This window comes from Nanorana parkeri, unplaced genomic scaffold (assembly GCF_000935625.1).
Source record: "Nanorana parkeri isolate BGI_ZX_2015 unplaced genomic scaffold, ASM93562v1 scaffold1287, whole genome shotgun sequence".
Taxonomy (NCBI): Eukaryota; Metazoa; Chordata; class Amphibia; order Anura; family Dicroglossidae; genus Nanorana; species Nanorana parkeri.
This window is the reverse complement of record NW_017307555.1, coordinates 258050-273742: the sequence shown is the minus strand read 5'-3', so window position 1 is coordinate 273742 and position 15693 is coordinate 258050. Positions and strand designations below refer to the sequence as shown.

At 42.0% G+C, this 15693-nt stretch overlaps 1 protein-coding gene across 3 annotated transcripts in view; it reads right to left on the bottom strand.

The window, feature by feature from the left end:
* PRKCG (protein kinase C gamma) overlaps window positions 1-15693 on the bottom strand; it is a 338573-nt gene that overhangs the window by 75573 nt on the left and 247307 nt on the right. For 2 of the 3 annotated variants that reach the window (XM_018569100.1, XM_018569101.1), the window contains exons 7-8: window positions 13114-13248; window positions 12496-12586 (exon numbers count right to left, since the gene is read on the bottom strand). In XM_018569100.1, the coding sequence (XP_018424602.1) occupies window positions 12496-12586; window positions 13114-13248 (226 nt within the window). Of the gene's footprint in view, window positions 1-12495; window positions 12587-13113; window positions 13258-15693 lie in introns of all 3 variants that reach the window. The other variant, XM_018569099.1, reaches the window with a different exon arrangement.

The window sequence follows — 15693 nt, the reverse complement described above, 5'->3', positions numbered from 1 at the left end:
GTGTGGGGGGGGGGCACACAGATCATCAACTGGCCTGGGAGGACTCCATGTCTATACAATGACTCACCAGCTGGGACACTCTGAAGACAGCTGTATCTTGCTCCAGTCAGGTTAGTCTTTGGTGCTGGGCTCTGCAGTTCTCTGGTGAGCTGCATCCTCCCCATGATCTCATGATAAGTCTGCTCTGTGTGCCGCTCCTGCTTCCTGTGATCTCTGCAGCGTCTTCTCCTCGTCAGTGGAAAGTGAAACTGAAAGCAAGGTGGGCAGCTGACCTAAACCCAAACCTGGATTTCATTGACCTTAACCCACCTATACTTTTTTCTATACCTCCCTACCTTATACAAAGCAACCAAACCCTAGCTATCCTACGCGTTTTCTTCCCCCCACATAAAAAGCTGGCTAAATACAACCTGAGACCTTTTTTTTTACCTAATGCCACCCCTAGTTTTCTGACCCTGTGTCTAGTGCTTTTCACCAACTATAACCTCCCTTCATGCAGTCAAAATCAGTTTCTTTTTAAACTGTGCACCACCTTTCAAGAAGCGTACATTTACCATGTGGGCTATTAATACCAAAAGGAAGATATGTCTGTGATATCTGCTGTAAACTGTTACACATCCTGTGCTTTGAGAGGAAATCGCTTTCATTTTTTTTGTTGTACTTATCCATCTGTCTCCTTTTTGTATAATCTAATTAAGCAAGCAAGGCATGCTTGTTAAAGTTAATGTCGTGAAATTGATGTGTGTACTTTCTCATACATTCTATTATTCTATTCATAAATGCATGCTAATTCTTTTGCCAAAAGAGCAAAGTGCAGCTTGTCAATGAATCAGACATAATGGGGTTGATTTACTAACCTTATAAACACACCACGAACATGTATACACCTCTGTAGTGTGTTCCCTCCCAGCATGATCTATGGGTGGAATCTAAACACCTTTGTAGTGTGTACACACCCAGCAGGTGTGTTGTGCAAAGCCCTGCATGAATTGCAAGGTGATGTTGTGTAAATTAGCTCTATGTTGTGTTGCTTGCGTTGATGAATGCAGGAATGTAAATGCATGAGCTAACCATTTTTGTCTAAACTGTGAAGCAGCATTATATATGCATCATGTGCATGATTTTTCCATATATGGCATTAGTGGAAATATGCTTTTAGAGACTTTTTGGTTGATAAATACGTTTTGCTGTGTGAAAATCACACGCACCTGGTGCGTGCATGTGTTTAGGTTAGTAAATCACCCCCAGTATGTCAGAGCAGGAACTTCAGTAAACACATTTCTGATTGGCTTGCATGGTGCACTCACAGCTTTGTTGTGTAAAATCACCTTACTGAAAAATAACTTGGTAACAATGTTATAAACCCTTGCAGTGGGAATACCCCCCCCCCCCCCTGCAAGGGTTGAATGCTCATTTTTGCCTAGGGTAAAAAGTAACAAAGTTATTCTTACCTGATACTCCGAGCTGGCCAGCTGTGGCAGCACTCCCTCCTACCTGTCTCCTCCGCTGAAGGAGCGATGGTATGTCCCTTGGCGTCCTCACATCCTATACACAGTGTATGGAATGTGATGACTCACAAGACCTTAGACCGCTGCAGTGGAGGGGGAGAGAGACCCCAGGGACCACTCTAAGAGCAAACTGCTTGATTGAGTATAACCTCTTTTTTATTTCTGACCCTAGGCAAAAACAAGTACTTGGTAGCCCCACTGCAAGGATTAATACAATTTTTACCTGGAGTTGTTCTTTATTAAAGGCAGATATTGTGAATATCTAAAAATGAAAAAGTATATGTTTGTAAGCATCTGTACTATTATGGGTAAACTTTGAGTTCAACCCGAACCCAAGTTGCTCACAGGTTGGAAAAATGGTAAACTAATGCAGCCAATTGCATCTATAGCAGCCAATTACAAACAATGCACTTCCTGTCATTTCAACAGTGGTCAGGTGGCTTAGAAGGGCCAAATCATGAGGGTTTTCTTATGTGCCACCTCCCTCCCTATGAAGGTCAGGGTTAGTAGCAGGCTTTGTTCAGTGTGTTTTGGACAAGGAGGTATGGAGCTGTTAGGGACAGATCACAGACTGTTAGCAGGGACAGTTAGGTAATACTGCGGCTGCAGCTAATTGCTGAAAATGTCTATCCATATTTACATTGAGTCAAAGACTCAGGGAGTGATAAAAGGGTGTTTTTAGGGAGATCTGGATGCTGCTAGTGATTCCTTAAAACTTCTATATTTACATAGAGTCACAGCAATCACCAGCAGCATCCAGTAGGAGATTAGGGAAAGATTAGAGAAAAATAACATATTTTTCATATACCTCCATGTTGTGATTTAGCTGCTGAATTCCCCCTTGCTTATTTTTGGGGTAGCTTTCTTTTTATTTTACATTTTTATTTTAGGTTGTTTTTTTTAAAGGTTAGTGTGGCTTAATGTTTAGTAAAAGTGCCTAAATACTGTGCATGTGTTCACTACAATATTTTGGGGGCCTTTTTCAGTGAAATAAAAAAAAAAGGTTGTCATTTTTTAAAAAGTAAAAGCTGACTGGTGTGAATTCTGTTGAAAAAAATGGCCAATTGAAAACTCTGCATGGGCAGGGATTTGTCATGGCAGCTTTGGAAAACGAGGGTAGGGTGTTATAATATGAGTTAGTTTTGCACATGATGGTGGAAAAGGCAAACATGAGGAAATGTGGCAAATAGATTACTTAATGTGGTGCCTCAGAGTGGGGCACTTAGTGCCCCCTCTTGGGTGATGACGGTAGATCCCTGCATCATTTTCCCCTTGTATCAAGTGCGGGGGATTATTGCACCATCAGGAAATGTGGCAAAGAGGCTGTAACAAATCAAATACACAAAGTGGGGCATGTCAGTTTATCTTTGGAATGGTAGCAGTAGATCACACAAATTTTTCCTTGTGTGGGAAAGATGAAACAACCGCTTAGAAGCCTTCCTAACTTTCCTCCTTCTCACTGCCAGTACCCAAACCCTCCTCCTACTATGGAGGGGTTAGCAGATGAGGAGGGGAAAAATGGCATATTAGCAGTCCTTAAAAACAAAAACAAAAAAGGTGGTTAAGCACCCCTGAGGTGGAAGGGGGGGGGGGAGGCAGCCCACATTGGGAGTTCATATATCATGGGTGATACACATGTCTGTGGGGGAGGAGGAGACGAAAAAGGGGAACTAGAAGGCCAAAAAAAATAGGGGTAAAAGTGGTTCATTAGCAGCACTCTAGAAGAAAGTGATTGCAATGTGCTCTTTAGGAATGGGGACAATGTGTCTTTTGCAACTAACTTGCCTCATTGGTGTGCTGCTCTTACCACATTCTTTTGTGCATAGTCATGTATTTCCTCATGCATGTGGTACTATGCTACGTGTGGAATATTTTAGGAAAACATTGGGATGTGGGGTACAGGGAATGTGTGGATGTGGTTATGAAGTGTTTTGTGCACTTTGTTTTGACATTTTATTAAACATTTAGGACAATGCAGTGTGGTACTGCCAAAAAAAAAACTTACAAACTATACTAACAAACAGTTGTGCCACCAGCCAATTTGCATGAAGTTGAATGAAACTATTTTTTCAGAGTACAATTGCTTATAGCTTTTAGACCTCCTGTGGCTGCTACACCCAGATGTCAATTCATAATTTTTACCGCTAAAACATCAGGTGTCCCTGGGTTTAGCTAAGAAAGCTTTTTCCAGTTATGTGGAATCAGATTTGGGGCGCTGCTACTGTATTTAAGCCAAGCAGTCACTTAAAATAAAATATTAAAATTGTTACACAAGCAAAATATGTGATGTATGTACTTGCTGATGCTGTCCATGAAATTTGCACTGTTTTGTAACACTGCATACAACCTAAAAGCATCTCCCAAGCATGTAATTGAAAGGATTTTATTTTTCAAATGCCACCCTTGAAGTTACATAAAAAGGACCCTCTCCCCACCTAACAGTAATTTCACATTGATACAAATCTCTTATGGCAGTGCCCAGCCCTCCGTGTTTTGTCTGACATTACCTTGGACTATACGCCTTGAAAATGGCCAGAGTTGATTTTCAAGATTCACCCCCATTGAAGATTTCAATTTACAAATTTTGCAATATGTTCAATGAAGGGCACTCAAATTGAAACCAAGCCAAATTCGCTCATTCCTAGTTAGCATAACTGAATGAGCTTCCTTTATTGCTCTCCGAGCCCCGAGGAGAATCACCCTCGCTTTTTGTCGCAAAAAGCAGAAATAGGAAGGGAAACCTGTTTTGGTGGCAACTGTCCAAGAGGGGATTTCTGCTCACTTTGGAGAGATTTCCTCTTTGTTGTGTCTTCAGAACAGGAAGCAAAGGAAAATCTCCACAATGAGACCCAAATAGGAGAAAACAATAAGATTCAACAATGTGCAATGTCACTACAAGTGTGGGGAAAGGAATAAATGCCTGAACGAAGGCTTGATGGAGAAGAGTCAATCAAATGTGTAAATATTCAGTAGTAACACCGAAGATCAAAATGGTGTTCTAGACCACTCCAGATAATCCAAGAAGGCAAAACTGTTACCTGAAGGAATGATGAACCTCAACTAGCAAACTGCAGGACAACCAACCACCTTATATTAAAAAAAAGGTGGAGCAAGAACTACTTGAACATGAGAATACCATAGACCCATAGTTAAGGTTGTCAACAAAACACAAATTTACTAGAGAAAAAAACTGAAGCCTAAGCTTGGAAAGACAAGGTATGCCACAAAAAACACCAACCAGTAAACAGCTGGAGGCTTAAGTAAAACACCTTGAGTTATGACTTCAGGGAGAGGGAGGTCCACACATGAAGGATGTCATTTGAGGAAGGTAATCTCTAAAAGTATGGATATAGGAGGCCTCTGAGCAGCACATTTTAGATGGAGAGAAGGCTAGTAATTCAGAATTCTTTAAAGGAGAGTGTGAGGTCCTCAACACCATCCCCTATTTATAAGTAGGCAGGAGTGAAGATACGTTGTAATGCCAATAGGTGAAAAAGGAGCAAAAGAAAGAGTCCTTCCACATCTAAAAGTAGTTCACAGGGCCGGATTTACTCTCCCTGCCGCCCCAAGGCCTGGTTCTGCAATGCGCCCCCCACCCCCCTTCACATCAATGGAGAATGGCAACCAGATGGCGGGGTTAGTGTCAATTTTTTTTACTGTTTCTTTATTTTTTTAAAACTTTTTTTATCAGTTTTTATTTAATTATTTCTTCTTATGTTTTTCATTTTTATTTATTTCATAATTTTTTTTATCAATTTCATTGTTTTTAGAGTTTTATTTATCTTATTTACTTTTTTTTATAATTTTGCAGAAGGACTTGTTCTCTGTGTGTCTTTGCAAGGATTTGTTGCACTACATAGTGGAGAAAAAGTAGGCCATAAATGAGACAAGGTCTTGTATACTGAAAAACTCAAGTGGCTTGCTCTGATGAGGGTTGTAAATGACTTATGGTGACCAAATAACTATAGGTGGGCTCACTTCCCTCAGCCTTAACTGTCACCGTGCCAAGATGGTGATAGCAGAAAAATTGAAAAGTGTGCAACTGCACCAACTGTGAAGAAGCTCCCCGTACTTTAGTCTGATTGTCCTTACTCGCTATGTAAGTTCCCATTCCAGGCGAATCCCATGGTCTGACAGAACAGATACAGCTATGTACAAGCACACACAGTTCAGGCCTAATGGCCTTACTCACCAAGTGAGTCTGCAGAGACTGATCATATCAGAGGCTGTACCTCAGCTCTGCTCCTACAGAGTGCTCTGCATTTAACACAGTACATAGAGCTCTGGGAAGCACCACAATGCGGAGTCCAGTGACGGAAGGTCAAATTCAGACTAATCCACAATTTACCAGTCTAGTCAGGGGCAGATAAGACTTCCATAACTATACTGAGGAAAAAGTGGTATGCTTCAGCCTGAAGGTCTTAATCACGAGGTGAGTCTTTAGAGCCCGGTTCACACCAGAGGCTGTGCCACAGTTCTGGACCTAAAAAGAGCTGTGCAGCTAACAAACACAGTGCATAAAGGCCTGGAACATGACAAAAAGTAGAGCCAAGTGTCCAAAGGTCACATTCCAGGCTTGCCCACAATCTTCAGTTCAGGAAGGTTCAGGTACAGCCTCCAAAGTCGTTGCTGAGGATAAACTACAGTATTCTAGATACTAGCTCAAGCAGTGTGTGGTAAGCCTTGATAGACGGTCGAAGAATTACAGCAAAAAAATTGTGTTTTTAAGAAATCGTGTTCAACCTCCTAGACAAGCAAACAAAAGAGGCATGACTGTTGGAGGCAGGGTTATAAGAGGGATGGCTTAATGTCTTTTGTGTACCAGTGTCCAAACCACTTGTACCTCCTGTAGGCAGCAGAATATCTATATGTTTAAGAATTACTACAATTCTGTGTCCCTTAATAAACGCTAAAGAGAAGGAGATCTCTCCAAACCAAAAGAAAATCCCCTTTAACACAGTTGTCACTGGAAAAAGTCCCCAGATTGGAAAATGTAACCTCTATTCCTGTTTTGGTTATGGCTGTAAAATTTCCGATTTGCTATATTTCCCATTTCTATGTACTGGAGACAATGGTCAACAAGACAAATAGAGAGAATGAATCTCCTGGGTGGTGGGCAGCAATAAAACCCTGACAGGGATTTCAACACTTCAATAAGTTTCAGCTTCACATGCACTTAATATGTACAGTGTATGATTCTCTAAAGATCATTTCATTAAATGTTTCATGCAAAAAATGGCTATGTAGAACTTATTCCTAATTTTTGCATGTTGCATCACCCCCAAGCAAGTTTTTTTTCCTGATTTGAATATTTGTGTAAATGATTATTAACACATAGAAGCTTCAAATGAATATAAGTATCGGTACTCGTACTCAGACCCAAAAAAGTGGTATCGGTGCATCCCTAGTAAAAAGCAATGCAATGCTATACATTGCCTATAGTGCTAATCTATTGTTTTCACAAGATCATCATTAGCAGGTTTAATTGTACTCCTATTTGTTCACTCTTATAATGATTGCAGATTGTCAGTACACACCACAGCAATCTCTTATGGCAATGTTGCACTCAGTAAATGAGCATTGACAGGCTCAATCCTTTTCCATTATCCTTTGGAAAAGTGATCAAACATAGATCAGCATGATGGAAAATCTATTTGACTAAATCCGTGTTTATCATTGTTTATGCTGTATTCTACACACAGCAGATTATCAGTAGCAAGGATTAAATACAGTGCTAATTTTAGATAAGCAGATCTGTCTTTAGTATAGCTACATATATACGTATATGTAGTCATTCAGTTAGTAGTCACTGGGGTGAACTACTCAGACTGCAAAAGTCAACATTAATCAAACATCACTCACATGTTAATATATATAAAGTAGTATTAACGTGACACTAAACTCAGGAGTCAAACCTTAAAAATGCATTCAAGTACCTTAACTATTAACAAAAGTGTATCTTATTTGTGTATCGCTCAGCTGTAGATCCTCAAATCATCTCTGAGTTTGTGCTGACACTGTCTTTTCTTCTGGAGGGTGGCTACTTTTGTTCCCCATGGTCCCCGTGTGTGTTGTAAAGTAGTCACTGCTTCAAGCTCACTCCTGTGATGAACTACAATCTCACATTTAGTTATATAATTTATATTGCGATTGTAGTCCATCATTGAGAACGAGCTTGGAGCAGTGGCTACTTTTCAACACACACAGGGACCTTGGGGAACAAAGATAGCCACCCTCCAGAAGGAAGGACAGTGTCAGCACCAAATCAGAGATGATTTGAAGATCTACAGCCGCGTGATACACAAATAAACTGCATTTTTGTTAATAGTTAAGGTACTTAAATGCATTTTTTGGATTTAACTCCTGAGTTTAGTGTCACTTTAAATCATCTCTGAATTGGTGCTGACACTGTCCTTCCTTCTGGAGGGTGGCTACTTTTGTTCCTCATGGTAGCCACCGCTCCATGCTCGCTCTTGTGATGGACTACAATTTCAATACAAATTAGTAAACTAAATGTCAGATTGTAATCCATTACGGGAAGTGACCTTGCAGCGGTGGCTACTTTACTACACAGTAATTCACTGAATTCAGAGATAATTTGATGATTCATCGCTGAGTGATACACAAATAAGCTGCATTTTTGTTAATAGTTAAGATACTTGAATGCATTTTTAAGATTTAACTCCTGAGTTTAGTGTCACTTTAAAAGTCTTAGTAGTAAGGATATATAAAAAGGAAAAGAAGAGCTGAATTACTTTTCCAGATGAAAATGCTGCTGTAGGCTGCCTTCAGTTGAGCTAACAAAGTCAAAATTTAGGCATGTGATCTTTGCAAAAGGAAGGAACAAAGTTCAGACTGGCTGTCCCCTTCTGCAGTTATTATGTGATAAGTACCTAGCTTTTTTTTCACCAGGAAAGGCAAGTACTCCAGCCCTCACGATACTCTTCATTTAGCTATCCAAGCAAGAGTTTTAAAGTAGACCTTGCATCAAATTTCAAGGTACTGCTATTTAAGGGAGCCCGACTCCCCATGTCAAAATGTACAGCACATTTCTTCTAGATTTGGGATCCTTCACTTTCCCGCGATCCCACCAAAGGCAGAGTGACATCACTTAGGCACCATGACACCTAAATTAGGAAAATAGAAGCTGGGATGTAAGGTGGTTAACTTTTTAATTGTTCTCCTAAAAGCGCTGCTAAACAGCAGACCTGGAGTTTGATGCAAGGTCACTTTAACTAAATTTAAAGTGACACTAAACTCAGGAGGTAAATCCTAATAATGCATTCAAGTACCCTAACTACACTAAACTCCCAGTTATCTGGCACACATGGGGATTGGTAGATGCTGGATAACTGTAATTTCTGGTTGCTTGAGCGTTAGTATTAACTTTCAAGCAACAACCCCCACTGCTATTGGCTATTTCAAATTGCCATACCCAATAACAGCTATTGCACATGCCCACTGCTCGTTGTTTACATTCCCCTGCCAGCTGCGGAATCTAGCCATTAGCCACAGTAAGATGTAAATAGATAATTTCATTAGTAACTAAATAAATGTACTTGCTAAAACATTTTTTAGTGTGCACATGTCTATCAAACAAATGGCAAAACAATTGAGGACATATGTCCTCGATTTTCTTTTTCTGGTTGCTTGAATGCCAGATAATGGGGAGTTTGCTTTATTAACAAAAATGTAGCTTATTTGTGCATCGTCAAATCGTCTCTGAATTCATTCTGACATTATCCTTCTTGGAGGGTGGATACTTTTGTTCCCCATGGTCCCTGTGAGTGTGTGCTGTAAAGTAGCCACCGGTCCAAGCTCACTCCCATGATGGGCTACAATCTCAATCATTTAGATACATGAAATTTTATAAAACCAGTTTTTGTTAGTATTGTCATCTCTACTGTACTTATCTTTCTCCATTTAGCAACACTATGCAAAAATCAGCTATATGCAAATATGGCTCCTTATATTAACTTATACTGTAAACCATCTGTCTCAGATGTAAAGGTAGCCAAAGTGCTCAAGGGAACAATCCCACAATCTCAATTTCTTTGGGTGAAAAATCAAATCAAATCGTCTTTTAAATTTGTAAATGTAACAGTGCCTTCCATTTTTTTTCATAGCTAGAGCTTAACTACAGAAGATGAACTATATGCCCCTTTGTGCTGTATTTTAATTGCCCCTTTAAATTACCAGGTGTGGAAACATGGTTTTAATCTGAATAGTTATATACTATACATTTGTAGATTACTATAGTGAGAAATGTATAATGAAAAAATAAGTACAGTTATACTGACTTGATACACAAATCTGGCTGTGAAGACCAGAAGATAAATTTCATCCAGAAATTACATAAGGCGATTGTTGCATTATACACTGAGTGGCCAGATTATTATGACCACCTAACGTTTGTAGGCAAATTAGCTATAATTTCGCGCTGAAGTTGCTAGAGGGCCAGACCAGTATAAATAGGGAAGCAGGTTGTTTACCACGACAGTAGAAGTGATTTTTTTCTGAAGATATGGGTTAACAACGCGATTTAACAGCCTTTGAACGTGGGATGATTGTTGGCGCGAGCTATGGAGCGAGTATCAGCAAAACAGCAGAATTCGTTAAATGTTCAAGAGCAGCTGTTGTTAAAGTGTTTAAAGACTGGACTGTCAGCCTAAAATCTGGGTCTGAACGTGCAAATTGTGTCCGTCAGCGACTAGTCAATGTTAGGGCAAAACGGAGAGTGGCAAGACTGGTAAACAACAGAAGAGCAACAGTGCAGTGTCAGATTCCTCGCATCACCTTTCAACATCTCGTGGAGTCACGAGGCGGCCCAACAAAGTCATCTCGTGGAGTCATCTCATGGCCCAACGAAGTACTGATGGGGTGGTCATAATAATCTGGCCACTCATAGTATACTGTCAATTCAAACCCTAGGGATCTGTGCATGTGAGTAGAGGGAAGTATAAGGGTATATTACACCAACACCTATGCTCCAATCCCCAGATTGTTGATGGGCTACAATCTCAATCATTTAGATACATGAAATTTTATAAAACCAGTTTTTGTTAGTATTGTCATCTCTACTGTACTTATCTTTCTCCATTTAGCAACACTATGCAAAAATCAGCTATATGCAAATATGGCTCCTTATATTAACTTATACTGTAAACCATCTGTCTCAGATGTAAAGGTAGCCAAAGTGCTCAAGGGAACAATCCCACAATCTCAATTTCTTTGGGTGAAAAATCAAATCAAATCGTCTTTTAAATTTGTAAATGTAACAGTGCCTTCCATTTTTTTTCATAGCTAGAGCTTAACTACAGAAGATGAACTATATGCCCCTTTGTGCTGTATTTTAATTGCCCCTTTAAATTACCAGGTGTGGAAACATGGTTTTAATCTGAATAGTTATATACTATACATTTGTAGATTACTATAGTGAGAAATGTATAATGAAAAAATAAGTACAGTTATACTGACTTGATACACAAATCTGGCTGTGAAGACCAGAAGATAAATTTCATCCAGAAATTACATAAGGCGATTGTTGCATTATACACTGAGTGGCCAGATTATTATGACCACCTAACGTTTGTAGGCAAATTAGCTATAATTTCGCGCTGAAGTTGCTAGAGGGCCAGACCAGTATAAATAGGGAAGCAGGTTGTTTACCACGACAGTAGAAGTGATTTTTTTCTGAAGATATGGGTTAACAACGCGATTTAACAGCCTTTGAACGTGGGATGATTGTTGGCGCGAGCTATGGAGCGAGTATCAGCAAAACAGCAGAATTCGTTAAATGTTCAAGAGCAGCTGTTGTTAAAGTGTTTAAAGACTGGACTGTCAGCCTAAAATCTGGGTCTGAACGTGCAAATTGTGTCCGTCAGCGACTAGTCAATGTTAGGGCAAAACGGAGAGTGGCAAGACTGGTAAACAACAGAAGAGCAACAGTGCAGTGTCAGATTCCTCGCATCACCTTTCAACATCTCGTGGAGTCACGAGGCGGCCCAACAAAGTCATCTCGTGGAGTCATCTCATGGCCCAACGAAGTACTGATGGGGTGGTCATAATAATCTGGCCACTCATAGTATACTGTCAATTCAAACCCTAGGGATCTGTGCATGTGAGTAGAGGGAAGTATAAGGGTATATTACACCAACACCTATGCTCCAATCCCCAGATTGGTGCTACCCAGTGTCCCATGAGCTTTGGGCTTGCCAAAGAACAAACAGGGTAGATCAATCAACGTGGTCCTTGTTGGGTTGTCCAATATTATGCAAAGGTGCTATAAGGGCTTTAAAGTGTAAAGTAGAAGGATTAATACCTGTTGAGTTTTTATTGCTGTCTGCATTCTCCCTGGAGAGATTGGCCCTCACTTACCTGGTGACCACTGTTCTTAAATTGTTGTCACAGGAAGTTAGGGAAAAATCTTCCAGTGGGGAAAACTGTTTTGGTGACAATTGTCCAAGGGAGGATATCTTTTCACTTTGGTCACAAGAAGTAAAGTGAAACCTCACCAATAGGGAAACAAAACTGTCAGGGATCTTAACTATTCCCTACACTATCCAAATCTTTAAAAAAAAAAAAAAAAGGTTTTACATATACTTTACATTTTAGTAGGATTTAACCACCTAGATACTCTTGCTTTAATCACATGTTGAAAAAAAATGTATCTTCTATGTTCTAAAGACCCAACACAAAGTAAAATAGCTTGCTGAGCGGAACACAAAATAAGTATTACTATGAAGCTGCACATTTCTGGATCTGGTTTGAAGAGGTTACAGTAGTCAACACCCAAAACATAACACCACCCATTAATTATACAGTCCTACATTTTACAAATTTGACATCCTTTATAAGGCAAGTGTAAATACTGTTATAACTGTAGATTTGAAAATAATCGATGGTATACTCTTAGAAATCATGATAAAAATAAGGTACTGGCACCACCTAAACATCTGCCCTATGGGAGCATGGGCAAGGCCTGTACCTCAAACTTTAGCCGAAGTCCAAAGTCATCTGGGTCATCAGTTATGGGCACATTGTAATACTCGCCTTCTTCTTGGTTCAATAGCCTGTACCTGAGAGAGACATGCGGCAGACAGACAACCAGCACCAAAGAAGAGGGTAACACGGTGAGAAGGTGGCAGACCAAAGAAATGGTGGGAAGTTTGAGTTGATCAGCAACACGTGGATGAGCAATGTTAAAATAATTGAAACCACAGAAGTAGCATTGTGTGTGTGATTTCATGGAGGTATCATAAAGGGCATAAAAAAAATAAAAATAAAGTTCAAATCAAGAAAATTATAAAATCAAGGAATTATTACAGAAAATGAGGGCAAATAAAATTTGAGGAAACACAGAATGAACAAATATAAAACAGTGAAAGAAAGATAAGGAAAAAAGAAAGGAAAGTAAGGTAGGTATTGGTAGAAATTGTCATCTGTGAATGATGTTCCATATATTTGCAATGCTTTGTTTATATTAAAGCTGGACGTTTCACTGATAACCTACACTACAACTTTAGCCAGCGCATTCACCAAAAAGCACCACAGAGACACAATATGCTATGAGTCTGCTACAGTGCAAAAGTTCAAAAACAATTACCAGCCATCAACAGCATTCTTCATAATTTCCGAGACACCAAAGGACATGGAGCCCATGAAGTCATTTCTCGATGTACGGTCCCAGTCCCAGATTTCCACAGAGAGACGTCTGTCTCCATCCCCTAATTTTAGAGAGCTTAGGAAGCCAAAGATACAAACAAAATGATCAGTCTACTGAACAGTAACAAAGCTGTCTGAAAAAGAAAATTAAAGGGCATATTCACTTTCAGAAACATCTCCCCTGCATGCTTAATATGTGAAACTGACAGATGGAAATCTGTCTGCAATTAATTTTGAGGACATTCAGCAGGTTAAGTGTTGCCTACACAAGACTACTGGAAAATCACAGACACCAAGGTAAACACTAGGGCAGGCAGCAGATTCCAGAAATCAGTCATTACAGGACATGCAGCCAGAGGGAGAACACAGTGACAAAGAGTGTGCAGATTCCACTGAAGCCCAACATAAGCTTCATTTATTATTATTGTAATGCAGTGAGTCTGCATTAGCAGCTTTTTAATGTACTATTGTGCTGGAAGCATGCTGCAGATGCAGATTGCTGCACAATACACAGCGCAGCAGTCTGGGTCTACAATGGTCTATCGCACCCCCTACCAGTGGTGGAACTACCGCCGGTGCCGGGGCACCGGGGCCTGAGGCTCAGTGGGGTCCAGTCCTGAAATATGGGGCAGTGCACGGTCCCGATGTTCGAACACCGGGGCCCTGCCGACGGGCTTCTCAGTGAGGGGGCGGGTCCTGTGACTCACCTCCCCTCCCGGCCGTGTCCATAGTAACAGGCGGTGGGAGTGGAGGTGAGTCACAGGAGGTGTGTGGATTCTAGTAGAGACTGGCCGCGAGCTGCCGGGTGAGAGAGGAGGCGTGGCCGGGGCTGAGGGAGATGCGGCTCGGCCGCCGGAGTCTGCAGGTGGGTCCAGGAAGCCGTTGTGCCACTGGGTCTAGGCAGGGAAGGAAGACTGCTGATGGGATCGTGAGAGAGGCGTTCCGGCCGGCGTAGGCTGCGGGTGGCTGGAGGAAGAAGCTTCGGCGGCCGGGCGAAGATGCAGGAAGAAGCGGCATGTTCTGGAAGCAGGCTGGGGAGCTGCAGGGAAGAGGAGCAGCACGTGTGCAGGGAAAGGGACCTTGTACAGCCCATAATAGATCCTGCACAGCCCACTTGAGTTTCTGTGCAGGGTCTATGGTGGGCTGTGCAAGGTCTATGGTGGGCTCTGGAGGGGTCTCTGGTGGGGTTTTCAGGACTCAGGAGTGCTGTGCAAGGTCTACGGTGGGATGTGCGGGGTCTTTGGCAATCTCTGCCTGAGACACTGCAGAGCTAACCAGAGATCCTTTACAGCCCACCTCAGACCCTTGCTTCCCTGCAACGCTAAGGCCTCATTCACACATCTAAGTGTCGGCCCATACAGATCCATGTGGCATGCACGGTCGTAACGGGCCGTTCTCGGGAAGGACAGGAGTTGCGTGTGATTGTACGCAGCAGCCTGTTCTTCTCTATGGAAGGATGCGGCCGTATGCACACCCGAACTGCACATCCATGTGGGTGTCCGTGCTTGGACACCTGTCTGTGTACGAGTACGGACACCTTCATGTACGTGCAAGGCGGGTGAGCGTAGTGCAGAGTACAGCCGCATCCTCCCATAGAGAAGAACAGGCTGCTGCGTACAATCACACTGTGTGAATGAGGCCTAATAGCGCAACCTGTAAGAAGCTGCATTCAGCAACTTGACAGGTTACGCAAAATGTCTTGAACAGGCAGGGGTTGGACGAATTTAGATGGGGGGTGCCGAATTTCGTCTTGCCTAGGGCAGCACAAAACCTAAATACACCACTGGATCTGACCTGAAACAGCTGACCGGTCCTGAAATGTCACTTCTATCCGACTTTGTGAGTGCGGTGGAATGTGAGATTGCAGTCGGAGAGAAGTGACATTTCAGGTCCAATCAGCTGTTTCAGGGCAGATCGCTTCTCCTGCACATGCGATTTGTGATGCCGATCTGCCCTGGAACAGCTGGGAAAGCGCTGGAATGCTTCACCTATTGGCGGTCAAACTTTCCACCGCCGGAAAACTGGGCGGGATTACGTTAAAACGTGTGACCACGTCACCGGTCACACATTCTAACGTAATCACAACCTTTGATAGAACACCGCCATCAGGGGGGTATGGCCGGTACCCATGTGAGGGGTCTGGGGGGCCTCTTACATGGGTATCAACTGTACCGGGGCGGCATCCCGACGACCAGACCAGCCCACCTGGGACCCTGCAGAGCCAACCGTAGAGAGTCTCGGGTGGGCTATGCAGGATCTATGGTGTGCTCTGCAGGGTCTCAGGTAAGTCCAGCACACTAATGCAACATTAGAGACCGCTGGGGGGCGAGGGCCAGTGTGAAACACTCCCGCGCCCCCCCGATACAATCTTGCACCAGGGCCCTTTGGTTATTAGGTCTGCCACTGCCCCCTACACTAGTACTCCAATCAGCAAGGCTAGTCAGGGGTCATGAGATGTGTTGAGCAGCAGTCCAGATATCCAGCATGCTACTAGCACAGGACATCTTAACTATCTGAAACA